This window comes from Cydia strobilella, chromosome 10, assembly GCF_947568885.1.
Source record: "Cydia strobilella chromosome 10, ilCydStro3.1, whole genome shotgun sequence".
Classification (NCBI taxonomy): domain Eukaryota; kingdom Metazoa; phylum Arthropoda; class Insecta; order Lepidoptera; family Tortricidae; genus Cydia; species Cydia strobilella.
The window spans coordinates 10,805,348-10,820,271 of record NC_086050.1 but is presented as its reverse complement, the minus strand read 5'-3'; the positions used below and the strand labels follow the sequence as shown (position 1 = coordinate 10,820,271).

Genomic DNA, 14,924 nt, shown 5'->3' with positions numbered 1-14,924 from the left:
AAACAAATGTTGTGAAGATTAAATGTGGTGTACATTAATTGGTGTGATTGCGATTTGTGATTTCTTTAAATTAAAACCCATAATACATTTTATTTTACGTTTTATTTACTAAACATGTTTAGTTTTGTACCACCTGCGCAAATTATAGGAGGTATTTCATTGTTTATACGCCTAAAAAGAACGGCCCATTGACATTTTATTTAACAATTTTTTAATACCGTCAAACAAGCTAACTTTGCCTCTAAGGTAATCGCCCCAACGTGGTATCAAATATTGGGGTAATTTTTACCAATATGGTATCCCCACGTTTATGACGTCATCTATGTCTATCCCTTACGAGCGCACGCGTATAGCTGGTCTATGTAATGCTAGGTCTATGAGCTGGTCTATGTAATGCTAGGTCTATGAGTGCGACGCACCTATCGATAGTGTGTAAGGTAGTCGCCGTACGTGCGTTAAGGAGGCAGCTATAAGTTAGAGCGAGAAAGAGATATATTATATTATTTTGATCGCACCAAGGTCACGGAGCGGTGCGAGTCTCTTACGGCTTTGAGATGTATAGTTAAGGCCTCTATACACCTTCGCGATATGTCAGTCAACAGAGTGAGATGGAGCAATAGTTAAAATGAGACAACGTATCGCAGCCAACATTTTGGAAGCGTTGTTGTCGCCAAATTAACGTGACCGTGAAAAAAAGAAAAAGAAAATAACTTTATTTTGCCGACATGATATGGACGTCTCTTTTCACGCGGTTTTGTACCGATTACGAAATTTTAATTTTATTTTGTTGCTTAAAGGTTACCTGGAAGAGATCCGTTAAAGGGATAATTTCGCCTTTGTACACATCTGTTGTATTCTCTCTTTGTTATGTAAGTACCTACTTCTTTTTTGCAATAAAATGTTTTACTACCACTACTAAATTTTTGATAAAACTAAATCTTATTCTGGAATTTAATGGATAATAATGGATTATTTAGAAAAATAAACATCTTTTTCTTAATTAGGGACTATAAATAATAATTACCACTGCAATGCGTGTATAAACTGTGTCTATTGGCCTCTACAAACGTCACGAATAATCGTATGTGATTTGCAACACATTGCAGCATTTGGTCGATTGATTCAAGCACTACACACACCTTACTTAATTCAGTAATTGACGACAGGGATGCAGCAATAAGTAGAAGTCAGATTCAGGTGTCTCTATCGTGTCTAACGTAAAGCTGCGTCCCTGTCGTCAGTATTAAGTAAGTGAAGCGCTTTAGCCAGAAACTATCTAAAATCGCATGCCATTTGTTGCACCGTCTGCAGAAGCCTTATAAGTCCAGACGGAACAATTTTCCATCCAATCTAGTGGTCAATTTTAATCTTGGGGTGTGGACGCAAAAATGAAATTGAAGGACATTGGCTCGCCGATTCCTTTAGAAATTGTGTACGTGTGGACGCTAGATGAGATTGACTTCAATTTATTTATCAATTGTCAATTCATACATCCCGCCTGGACGGCCTTAGGGCCTTTTTTTAATTTATTATTTTACAGGACCTTTATACTTACTGCATATAATTATAATGTATGTTGATCAAATCACCTTGTGTATTTCTTCCTTAAATAAACCATAGTCTAAAGAGCTCATCGCGCCAAAATTATTGCCAAACTTGTCAAATCAAAGTTTTTTGACAACAAACTGACGTTTACGAAATTCGGACAATTCGGTTGATGCAAGCAAATATTAATTAAACAAATTTTACTCAGTATTTTAAGCACTAATTAGCTGTCTGCCCAACACAATGAGTTTGTGGGTGGACAAACATCGTCCAAGAGATTTGACGAAACTAGATTTTCATAAAGACCAAGCCGTTCGCTTAAAAAATCTAGTTCAACAAAGCGATTTCCCACATTTACTTGTTTATGGCCCTTCTGGAGCTGGTAAAAAGACCCGAATCATGTGCTTATTGCGGGAGCTGTACGGTTCAGGAGTGGAGAGGTTAAGGCAAGAAACCATGACTTTTACTACTCCATCTAATAAGAAGCTTGAAATAATGACTGTAAGTAGCAATTACCATATTGAAGTTAATCCAACAGACGTCGGAATTTATGACAGAGTCGTAATTATGGACTTGGTCAAGAATGTTGCACAAACTCATCAGATAGATTCTTCTGGACAAAGAGAATTTAAAGTTGTGATCTTAAACGAAGTTGATGACCTTACCAAGGATGCTCAGCATGCCTTGCGCCGAACAATGGAGAAGTACGTGTCCACTTGCCGCCTTATTTTGATAGCGAACTCTATTTCGCGTGTGATACCTGCTATTAGATCGCGATGTCTGACTATTCGGGTTCCTGCACCTACAGAGAAAGAGATTGCTTCTGTGCTACACAATGTCTGCAAGAAAGAGGGCTTGAATCTGCCATCAGAGCTTGGTTTACGTATTGCCAAAGCAGCTGATAGGAATATCCGAAGGGCTCTGCTAATGTGTGAAGCCTGTAAAGTTCAACAATACCCATTCACTGCGGATCAAAAAGTTCCCGAACCTGACTGGCAAGTGTTTATAAGAGAAACGGCATCTATGATTCTGTCCGAACAGTCTCCAAAGAAGTTAGGAGAGGTGCGCCAGAAGTTATATGAATTAATAATACACGGTGTGCCACCAGATATGATTTTTGGTGGACTTTTGAAGGAATTGGTTCGGAATTGTGATATGGCGATGAAGTGTCAAGTAGCAAGTCATGCAGCCAAGTTTGAACATAGGATGCGTCTCGGAAACAAACCAATATTTCATTTGGAGGCTTTTGTTGCTAAATTTATGGCAATTTATAAAAAGTTTGTTGAGGAATCTATGGGAGATATGTTTTAGTTTTGTATAGTTCCTCTAAATAAAACTTTAAATACATGTGGAATTTTGTTTGTAATTGCTCTCACATTACATTGCAATATTAAGCTTTCACAAGTTAACAGTTATTGAAAATTTGTCTGGATTTAGTAACTAAACTGAAGTTAATACAATAATTAAGAATAAAAGAAACTATTCATAATTTTCTGCGTCACTTAAGAATTTAACCCATGGAGCGCCCTACTGAGAAACTGGGGAACTCCAGGGATTAATTAATGATACTAACCAATAGCCATAGTTTTGCCGAAAGCAAGCATGTTCTTTTTTAGAAGTTTTTAAATGTGTTATTAATGTTTTGAGCTTTTGCATTAAGGCCGTTCCCTGAGCCAGAAGGCGAAAAATCTCCTTATATGATCATGTTTTTTTAAGAGGCGTTGATATTCGTAGACGTGGAAAAAATACGTGGAATAAAGTTCTTGACTATATTATCTTTAATAACATAGCTTCCGATACACGAATTATGACACTTTGATCGATACAATTAATTCCCAAAGTAACCTCTAACTCGGACTTTTAATCAAACTACTTGGTTATTTATTATAAACAAAAAAAGAAGAAAAACCAATTCATAGCTTTCGAATTTCGATATTGTAAGGTAATGTTTTTAAAATAAATAAAAATCGTCAAAATTCGATCAAAATTTACACTTGGCGCGCATGCTCTTTCCCGTTCTTTCTTGCGAAATGTGACAGTGACAGCGGCAAACCGATGGAACGGCCTTAAGAATAAATAAAGTTTGTCAAAGGACTGTCTTATTTCAAACATAGACAGAGAGAATCATACTATCTTTGTCTTACACTAGTACTAGCACCCAAAAGAAAAGGATGAGTATAGTTTTTTTTTTGTTCTTATTTACTGGCGAGATTTGCTTGACCAACTATAAATTGTAGTTATATTCCATGTTTGCTTTAACAATAGATGTCCCAAGGCATCATGCCTTGATATATGGGGCATTTTCTATGAAAAGGGCCTTATTGTCGATGGCGCTTACGCCGCACAGCTTCGCGCGGCGTTGTATTTATATCTGAGCATCGTTTATAATGGCGTAAGCGCCATCGACAATAAGGTCCCTTTTTAAAATAGAAAATACCACATATCATGCATTGATGCTTTCTGCAAAGCTATGGTTGGCTCGTTACGACTAAATGAAAGAGCTGTACTGGTAATAATATTTGACTGGTATCTTCCTTGCAAAAAGTCTGAAGTTATCCACCACAGCATGCATGATGGCCGTGACAATTTCGTTGGAGAAATGGTCCAGAACCGAGGTCTTTGCCTGGAGACCAGCCTCAATCATGTTCATGTCCAGGAAATCTGTAATAAACGCCCCGTTACATTTTTTTTAAATCATCAAAGATTTCCATTTATATATCAACCTTAATGTCTAAGTAAGACCATTTTAAGTTCAAGTTTCAACTATTATTTGGTTAAAAATTTATCAAATCAAAATTCTACCTAAGTTAACCTAGGTACATATTTGTTTCGAGTGTTGCATAGTAGTGTTAAAATTGCTATGTAATACCCATTTTAAAGACATATTTCATTAGCAAATTTTTTTAAATTTAAATTTTCATTATATTGTCTTCGGTTACCGCGATAGTTACTCATGAAATAAAACTATGAAAATGGATTATATCGCGTATATTGAAATTACTTATATTACATCCCGACGTTTCGAACCCTTTACAGCGTTCGGGTACAACGGGTGACTGAGGAAAAACTACAAGTGCAAAGATATGTGGATACACATACAAAAAATAATGTGTACATGCAAAATCGGTGCATAAGGCTAGTTATACAATAGAACTATTTTCAAGTAAAGATATATATACGCGATAAAGCTACCTACCCGATTCCTGAACCCCCGAGTCGCCCGTTGACCACGAACGCGGGTTCGAAACGTTGGGATGTATAATAAATTCAATATAATCCGTTTTCATAGTTTTATTTCTTAAATTTTCATTAATAAATTTTTGGTATTATAGGTTTCCTTTAACACCAAACAATCTTTGGAATCAGGTGTCACTTAGCTGTCACCGTAGCGTACCGTATTATACGCTTGTCCTGGGGTGTCACACGCGTGTTACTAATTGGCCCTACACAATCTATTTAGTTCATACCATCGCACATTGGACTTGCTGGGGTCACATAGCCTAGTATAGACATAAATATCTCGTGTGGTTAATTAAGACAAGTAATTACATAATTATCCTATTGACCCTTGATCTGCTAACTGCATAGATACTGCAAATGACATTTTCTTGTTTACCTATCTAAGTTGGTCATTAAGATAGCAGTTCGCTAATGGGTTCTCTGATAATCGTATGCGATTTGCAATAAATTGCGGCATTTGATCGATCGATTGAATTCGTTGCTTCTATTTACTTAGCCAACAATTATCTAAAATCGCATGCCATTTGTTGCAAGTTGCAAGGTCTGTAGGTAGAAGCCTTATTATAAATATCAATATGTTTATGTTATTATTTATTATACATAATGAGGTCACTTGGGCATTGCAACTCGCAACTTACGTCAGTTCACTTGGAATAGGTAGGTACCGACATAGTTAAACAAAACCTTATACTTACTACATAGGTAGCTCCATAAAATTACAAAATCATTCATGGGTAATTGTGTAAGATTTTATAATAAACTTCCAAATATGTGGTATTTTCTATAAAAAGGGATCTTATTGTCGATGGCGCTTACGCCATTATAAACGATGCTCCGATATAAATACAATGCGGCGCGACGCTGTTAGGCGTAAGCGCCATCGACAATAAGGTCCCTTTTCATAGAAAATGCCCCATATCATCTCTGAATTATCTGTTAATAAATTAAAAAAATATGTAAAACGTAAACTTAATTATTATACAATTTTGGTGTTTGACGATCCTTTTATGAAATTTTTATTATGAAGTTTGACATATCTATAATAATTCAATGTTTTTAAGAATAATAATAACTGTATCAATAAATTGCTCTGATATTTAGATTAAGGCCAGGATTACACTTGTAAGTTTTACTTACGTAAGTAGGGACAAATCTATTTGCTAGAATGAGATAACGATATTCATATCTCATTCTGTAGTATAGCTGTGTCCCTACTTACGTAAGTAAAACTTACAAGTGTAATCCTGGCCTAAGGTAATATTTATAAAACTTGACAATTTAAAAGTGCTTGTTGCTAGGCCTATTTGAATAAAGAATATTTTGACTTGACTTTGGTATTAAGTCCTTAGCTCAACATGTATCAAAGGTAACTAAGGCAATTTTATATTATCAGCCTTTTCAAATGCTCCGTTTCGCCGAAATTTACTTACTTTGGGAAAAACACATTTTGAGATCGGGCGCTTTTGTAGGTACTTTATCGTGGTCATCCACGTTAACGACACGATTTAGGCTGTGGCTGTGTGTGTATGTTGGGCGGGAACCAAAATATATGATACCTATTGCATGTCGTTTTTATACTGTCGTGGACTATAAAGGTGGACGAAATAGCCGGTGATATTACTTACTTACTTGGCTGGCGCGATGACCCAAAATGAGTCTTGGACTCCAACACAAGAGGACGCCACTGCCCGGTCCAAAACGATATCACGCCAGCATTCGCCGACGCCGAGCTCGTGAAGATCCGCCTCCACTCCATCCGCCCAACGATATAGGACGACCAACAAGACGGCGTCCAGTTGGTGGACCCAAGCCGATAATATTGATAGTATAAAATGAGATTGTATGCCGGCATAACAATCTCATACATTACAATCCCTGCTGTGTTGAGACATGTCGTATCGTTAGCGTGGACGACCAGATAAAATGTAAAAGCGTGAGAAAAAGATGATCTTTACTGTTGTTAATCGGCTGTAGGAAATACGTAGGCGTGCGTCGATTCCTCACTGCGATCCGCTCCGGTCCGATTATGATGTAGTCATCGTTGTTGACGTTAGTGCCAGCCCAGGTGTAGGTGATGTTGCTTTCTACCTCCTCTGTAATCATACATAACTGATTGAATGTGTAAAACTAAATTTAATGGTAAGTTTGAGAACAAATAAAATTATATTTTCACCTCAGCAGCTCGAACAAGCCTACTTTAGTCACTGCGACGAAAGTGCGACTTTCCTCACTCCAGGGAGTAAAACAGAGTAGCTTTTTAATTTAGTGAAGGCCATGAACTGCCACTTCATACTTCTATTACAAATTCGGTTTTTTTTGTCTGTATTATTCTGTGTAATTCGAAATACATTTTAACCTTTAATATGTTCTCACTACTGAGGTGAAAAATTATATGTGCAACACGAGAGCAAAGTTATTTTACATCTCGTGTTTTTAAGTCCCTCGCTACGCTCAAGATTCTAACTTAGAATCTATCGCTTACTAGGGGCTCAAAATCAACACTCGCAAGAAAAACCAACTTTCCTCTCTTGTTGCACAAATATTACCTATAATCAAATATTTTGATTTGTGTTTTTAAGTAGACACACTGCTAAGTACCTATACATACGAATACGAATCTTTTACGATTACGATATAGTGAGAGAGACTGGAGTGGCCTAATAAATAGTCATAGCGGTACACCCCGAAATTCAGTAAAATGCTGCAAATGGTGCAAACGATTGATCTTTAGGACATTTGAATCAATTTTGCCCGTAGCACCAATTCTAAAAATATATCCCATCATTGCATTTCAGTCACTTTTATAAAATCCACGACCACTATACCCGGTTCCGTACCCAAAGGGTAAAAACGGGACCCTATTACTAAGACTCCGCTGTCTGTCTGTCACCAGACTGTATCTCGTGAACCGTGATAGCTAGACAGTTGACATTTTCACAGATGATGTTTTTCTGTTGCCGCTATAACAAGAAATACTAAAAAGTACGGAACCCTCGGTGGGCGAGTCCGACTCGCACTTGTTCGGTTATTATAACTACCGGCACGTGAGTGTGGGCATTAGGAAGGTATCTACTGGTTCGCCGAGCGTTGAAATAAAAGTCTACTACCTAAGCCTAGTCACGTACCGAATTCCAAGCTCGTCAGATTAAAACAGATCCCTTTTATTAAACGGAATATTCTGTTGTATAAAAAGACTATACTGAAGCGGACAGTACGCATTTTAAGCCCTTCTGGGTAAGCCAATATGGCAATATTGAACGAGTACCTTCCTACATAATCTGCGTTGTAAAAATGAATTGGATTTTTTGGGATTATTTCTCGAATCTCAACTCAACGTTGGTATTAGGACTTGGCCACGTGGTGACGGTACCTTAATAGAAAAGAAAGAATCGAATTTTGTCCTATTGTAAGTATGTACTTACCTATAGGTAGCTACATAAAACCTACAGTAGAGTCATCGTGACTTTTGTTTGAACTAAATGCTTCTTGTTAGAGTTGTAAGATATTTATTAGTGCAGGTGCCTGTACTTTGAATTTGAATCGCGCCAGTAGGTATTCTGTGCTGGCTTTAGTATTTGTATGCACAGCGTCACCAGTTTCAGTATTTTCGTTTTGATCATTTATTGTTCAGAAATAAAGATAAAGAAAGTTTATTATTCAAGCAAATGAATATGAATGTGTAAAACTAAATCTTTCAGCAACTCACTTTTATTCATCGTAGAAACGATGCCATTATTAATTTGTTAACTTACTCAAATGCGATGAAATCTTCGACAGTTCGAACGGGGTTATCAAAGACAAATAAATCATAAAGAATGTTTATATCTCTATGTAGGTAAAGTCGCATTTTATTACGAATTAGCGCTCTAGCATCTAAGCAAGGTCGGGGAACCATCTAATAGGTATTTTATACTAACTGCATATACCCGCGGCTTAGAGCGTTTTCACATTGTCCGATCCGATGATCTGATGTCGGATACGACTACAAAAGCATAGAGTAAAAAGTTCCTTTTTATGTTTTTTATGCAATTAATTATTTTTTGTTCTTAAAAAAATGCAATAATAAAAGGACTTGATGCCATAGGGCATTTTCTAGATGCATCCGATATAGGATCTGACATTGTGAAAACGCTCTTAGTCGGCGTGCGTTTCGATAGTCCGAATGTGTGGGTTTTTAGTCCTATTCACTACAAATTACTGTCCACTAACCTTAAGGCTTACTCTTTCTACATGTCATATTTCATAAAAATTGGTTCCGTAGCCGTGAAAAGGATTAAATTCCGCGAAAGTTTCACGTAGGGCTTAAAACGCCATATACCATAAAGTGTGCGCTCCAAGAGTGTAAAATGAAATGACATTAAAATATTATTATGTTAAGAAGAGGTCAAATGTGTACAAAACTGAACTATTTAAGACCTCGTTAATTTCACACCATCGTGTACAAAGAACAAATTAACAATCATATAAGACATTTCAAGATTTATTAGTTACCTGGTCTCTTAAACATATAAGTATCTATCGATATTAATCCATAGATACTTATATGTTTATGGTAATTATACCATAACGCCAATCAACAAGCGTCAATACTAACAACCTTCACTATTGTTAGAAACTTCACTGAGTTTAATAATTACCTTATGTCTGTTGCTCTTACAGTACAGACACAGACCAACCCCTAGGCGGTTTTCTGTGAGTACAAAGCTGCACGTGCAAAATGCACGATTCCTGTGAATACTATAGGAACTTAATTACATATTATGTACCTAATATAGTTATACTTACTTGTTTTAGTGCCCCTTTGGCATGTTGTAGGTAAAACCCGCTCCAGATTACGCGGCGCGAAGCCGCGAACGCGATTGTAGAGCCGATTTCGCTCATTAGCGAACTAGGCTCCACACTCGCGTTCGCGGCTTCGCGCCGCGATTCGCGCACGAGTGTGGAGGGCCCTTAATAATAATTACATATTAGAATAGAGTTTTTTTAAAGGTTTGCAGACTCATTATGTAGTCATTATGTACTTAGCTAAGAAGCGCTGGTGGCCTAGCCTAGCGGTAAGAGCGTGCGACTTTCAACCCGGAGGTCGCGGGTTCAAATCCCGGCTCGTCCCATTGAGTTTTTCGGAACTTATGTACGAAATATCATTTGATAATTACCAGTCGGTTTTAGGTGAAGAAAAACATCGCGAGGAAACCGGACTAATCCCATAAGGCCTAGTTTCCCCTATGGGTTGGAAGGTCAGATGGCAGTCGCTTTCGTAAAACTAATGCCTACGTCAATTTTCGGGATTAGTTTTCAAACGGACCACAGGCCCCCATGAGCCGTGATGTGATGATGATGTAAGAAGTTTGATTAATCCTGTCCATAGTGTCCATACTTATAAAGGAAACATTCTTTTATTTTTAAAAAGAAACAAAACTGCATTAATAGTTTTTTTTTTTTTTTGTCAACAAATATTCCTGAGTACTAAATATTCGATTTTATGGATATTTTGTACGACAGACTAGTGAAAAACCTAATGTTTCTTGGAGAAATATTATTTAACATTAACTGTATCGACTAGTAGAATAAAATATGGTGTTTATTTTTTGGAATTTTTAGTCGGTTCAATTCCCGGGCGAGACAAGCGAATTAAAAAAAAAATCTTTGAATGCAGTTTTGTTTCTTTAAAAAAATAAAAGAATGTTTCATTTAAGTAAAATGATTAAACTTAAGGTTTTAAGGTACTTTTCATCCAGGGCCCATAATTTTTTTCCACACTGTATATTCAGTATCTCCACTTAAATCTTCATGAATAGTTGTCAGTGTCACGCTGCGTTTTAAGCTCCCTCCCTTCACACTCGAGCGCGAATCGCGGCGCGCAGCCGCGAACGCGAGTGGGGAGTCTATACTAGTTCGCTAATCAGCGCACACCACACACTCCACAAGTCCACACTCGCGTTCGCGGCTTCGCGTCGCGTAGTCTGGAGTGAGCTTTTCGTAAGGTAGTGTTATTTGTTTTTATAGCGGCAACAGAAATACATCTGTGAAAATTTCAACTGTCTAGCTATCACGGTTCATGAGATACAGCCTGGTGTCAGACGGACAGAGAGACAGACAGCGGAGTCTTAGTAATAGGGTCTCGTTTTTAATGTTGTAAATGTTATAATTAGACTAACACTTAGTTTATAGGTTCCCTAGTTTAAGTATCACTAACAAAATATGGATTTTTTGAAAGTCTGAATTAAATAGATTTTATTTTTATTTATTTATTTATTTACCCTTTGGGGACGGAACCCTAAAATATGTATTAATGAGTATAGTAGCATACGATAATAAGGGGATTTCTTACGTATGTCCATAGTTATGTAGGATGTATATGACTCAACCCTATCTGAAACTTTCATGATTATCTCGGCTCCAATATGAAGGTCGCTGTTGAATATGGCCCCGCTTTTACCTCCGTGCACGTGAAACCTGAAAAAAAAAAAAAAACTAGTAGGTACCTTACGACCATACGACCCATCTATAGCTTCAAACTATCGTCAAAAAATAACTCGAATATCTTCGTTCTGTTACTGATAACAGAACGAAGATATTCGAGTTATTTTTTTACAGTTCGAAGGCAAAATATTTATATAAATACATACAAGAAGAAACCCACGGCACGGCTGACATCTACTACAGATATCAACTAGATATCCATATCCATTAGATATGAACCAGCACCGGTATCATGGTCGCGTTTTTGTCACTTGTCATATCATGCGTCACGTAAGTACTTAGAGCGTGTGAGCGTTAGTGCAATTTTTTTATTTGTTAGCCCAATTGTTATAAATGAATTTAAAAGAAATTCTGCAAAGTAATATTATGCGAAAAGCAGTATGCGAAAGGTAATTCTGCCAAACGACATTTCTGCCAAGTTACATTATGCCTCATTATGCAATACAAAAATATGTCAAAAAACTTTCTGCAACACAATTATATAGGGAACCATAAATAATACTGGCACTGCGTATTTGGTCTAACTCTATGAGTATCTTTGTAGTAACAAATTGAACTTTATTCGTCCGTTGTATTGGATTGTAACGTGTAAAAAGGCTTAAACCCAGCTTATTCTTCTAAGTAACCCGGTACTTAGACAAAAGTAATAAATCAAATAAGTAGTTAATTTTTCCTTCCTTTTGTAGTCCGCAGACCGTGACTTGCTATCCTTATTCTTTGTATCGTTCTGAAAAGCGTCAGAAGACTAATGATAAATAAACCCCTGCTAGGATTAAACCAGCCGCGTAAACATCACTTTTCTTTCGTGAAACCAGGAAAATTATTTTCATGTTTCATTAAAAAGATCCCGGAACTTCTTTACTAGGAAAATGTAGGCGCTTTGAAATTTGAACTCAAGACTACACTTTCCGATCACATTAAATATAAAGAGATTAACATAAGTAGCAAAACTGAAAGTTCTTAGAATCTCCAAAACTATATCGTTAGCCAATTATATTTTTAGTAATTAGTTTTCTACTCTTTCTGGCAACGAGTAGGTAGTTTTTTGTGCAATTCAACATTGCCCCAATAATTAATAGTACTTTCCTCAAAAATAAGAAAAAGGGTTATAGTTTTTTATTACGTGATCTGTAAGTGCTACACTATATATAGTACGTAATTTTTTTTTGCCCGTTTTAAGCATAAGTAAATTGAAGGCGCCGAGAACAGATTCGTACGCTAAGTGAAGACCTTATTTCGATTACGTGTTGATCGGCACTAACGTTATCAAATGAGGTAAAAGGGATGGGGGATGTGTCTAGGAATGTCTATGAAATAATGTAATTAAGGGTTATCAGCAATCAGCATGTTGATTTTTGATAATTCGACTTTTGGCCGCCTTGATTGCTTAAATCTACGTATGTGGCGCTGGCGCTGGACTAAGGACGCGGCGCGCAGTCACATAGTGGTATGGAAACAAGCCGTGCGCGCCGCCGCGAGCATGCTCGAGGACTGTGCTCGAGGCACTGCAGTAGCGTAGCGACCTAGCGACGCAGCCCCAGCCCCTGCACTGCCCGGAACGCGTTGTTGTATTGGACGTGAAGTGCATTGTATGCTTTCTGCGTGTAGTTAGCCCACAGGCTGCATGTGAACAGCGACGTGCAGTAAGCTTTGAACAGCGTGAGCTTCATGTCGCTGGAACACCGAGCAAACCTGCGAGCCAACATGTTCGCCCTTACACAATGCTCTCCGCTCCCGTTCAATGTCAACCTTATCTTTCAGGTCGGCAGTAACGATGTGCTCTAAATATTTAAAACTCTTTACCCTTGACCTAATGGTGGTCACAATTAGAGCAACATGTAGGTAGGTACATTGGACGCGTTGGGCATCCTTCGTCGAGGTTGAGGTTTGAGCGCATGCCTCATTCGTCTCGCGCCTCTTACTGACCGTAAATGTAATAACGGTTCTATTTAAATTTAAAGTTAGGTATATAATAATTCATTCTATAATTGTGTTTTGCCAACCTTCGTTCTGCGAGCTTCGTCCACTTAGCTCCGGTAACGTTGACCCTCCTTAGCAGGAATGACACATGCTGCTCTGGCAAGGATACGGCCACACTGTTCACTACGGCCGGGTCGATCGGCCGCATACCCATATGGCCAGATTCCATTAGAAAGAAGAAAGTTCTGAAGCCGCGACGGAGGCAGTCGATGTCGTTCGCTTTGCAGGCTGGGAACGGCAGGGGATTGACTGGAAATAAAATGCATATTTACGAGTACATTAACAATTATTGCGTTATACAACGCAAACAAATACAATAAATGTTAATTGTTGTGTCTGTGTGCATTCTTCTGTAACATCAAGATTTGGGTGCAGGTGCTATGGCAATGGTTTATCTCAACCCGATGTCCTTCTATTAACTATGCAAATTGCGCCCTGAATACAGATTCAAATAGTTACGCAAAACAAATTTAATGATAGCCACTTTGAACTAGAATATCATAATAATCAGGATGAGGATAAAATAGGATCATTATTCATTAATAACTAAGATTGGCAGATCTAATAAACCTATATTGTATTTTTTAGACCTGCATAAGAATGTGAAGTGGGCACTAGCAGATCACGTTTTTATTGGAGTTCTATTGCACCATACTCCTGATACTTCCTGATACTTTTTAGCAATAGTTTTGGAATTTTTATCGTAAAAACCAATACTTTTTTTTTATGTACAAATGGGATAAAAATAATCTAGCCTCGACACATAGTAACAAAGAGTTCCTGATACAAAAAAGGCATCTCTGAGAACGTTCATTACAATTTATATCTATTCTTTTAATTATATGATATGCTAACATAGACATAGTATATACAAGTAGTATGTTAAGTTCACACGTGCCATGCTTATGTCATTTAATAACGCACAAACATATAGGTATTTGGTTCCAAACGAAAGCTCTTGTTTACAGAACTTTAGAGTTCTCGGATCTAAATCAAGCGAAGAAGCCACAAAAAACGTAACTTTCAAACACTTCAAATTAAAAAAAAATACACGTGCAATATACAAAAATAAAATTAAAAGTTCTAGGCGTGTTTTGAGTCTAAAATGACAGCTGTGCGTTTTATGTATACAGAACTAGGGAGTACCTGGCCCTGGTGTGACCTTTAAAGTGTAGAAATCATTTTGTTTTTTTTTTTCAATATAGAGATAGAGACATGGTATGCTGAAACATTTTCAGCAGGTTTGTGGTAGATTTTGATCTAAAACGATAGATGTGTGTCTGTAGTGACAAATAAATATATAGTATAAAACAATGGAGTTCTAGGAACCTTTAACGGCTTTAAAGGATGACTCACATTAGACCGGGCCGTGTCCGGGCCGGAGCTTCCGGCGCTTCGTTTTCTATGGAAAGCATCACGTGATCACCTGTCATGTCATAGAAAAGTAAGCGCCGGAAGCTCCGGCCCGGACGCGGCCCGGTCTAACGTGAGTCATCCTTTACGCTGTAAAAGTGTGATAAAATTTAAATTAGAAATTTCGATTTAGTCTAAAGGTGACTGTCCAATTGTAACTGCCGCTGCACTGCAGTTGCGACGTTACGCGGTGCCGCACTACTGTAGCAGCACGACTGCGACTGTTGCGGCGTGCAGTCGCGACAGCGTTCGTTGATGGCTTG

The 14,924-nt window shown here is 37.6% G+C and overlaps 2 protein-coding genes across 2 annotated transcripts in view; one reads left to right on the top strand and one right to left on the bottom strand.

The window, feature by feature from the left end:
* The first annotated feature begins 1,679 nt into the window (after positions 1-1,679).
* LOC134744988 (replication factor C subunit 3) lies at positions 1,680-3,032 on the top strand. Its single transcript, XM_063678945.1, has one exon. It carries the CDS (start codon positions 1,789-1,791, stop codon positions 2,854-2,856), a length of 1,068 nt encoding a protein of 355 aa, XP_063535015.1. The 5' UTR covers positions 1,680-1,788; the 3' UTR covers positions 2,857-3,032.
* Positions 3,033-4,015: 983 nt separating this feature from the next.
* Positions 4,016-14,924, bottom strand: part of LOC134744938 (uncharacterized) — a 36,153-nt gene continuing 25,244 nt past the window's right edge. Inside the window, exons 2-5 of the mRNA XM_063678886.1 lie at positions 13,272-13,497; positions 11,117-11,241; positions 6,741-6,878; positions 4,016-4,206 (exon numbers count right to left, since the gene is read on the bottom strand). Coding sequence (XP_063534956.1) covers positions 4,034-4,206; positions 6,741-6,878; positions 11,117-11,241; positions 13,272-13,497 — 662 coding nt within the window. The 3' untranslated portion in view covers positions 4,016-4,033. The remainder of the gene's footprint in view (positions 4,207-6,740; positions 6,879-11,116; positions 11,242-13,271; positions 13,498-14,924) is intronic.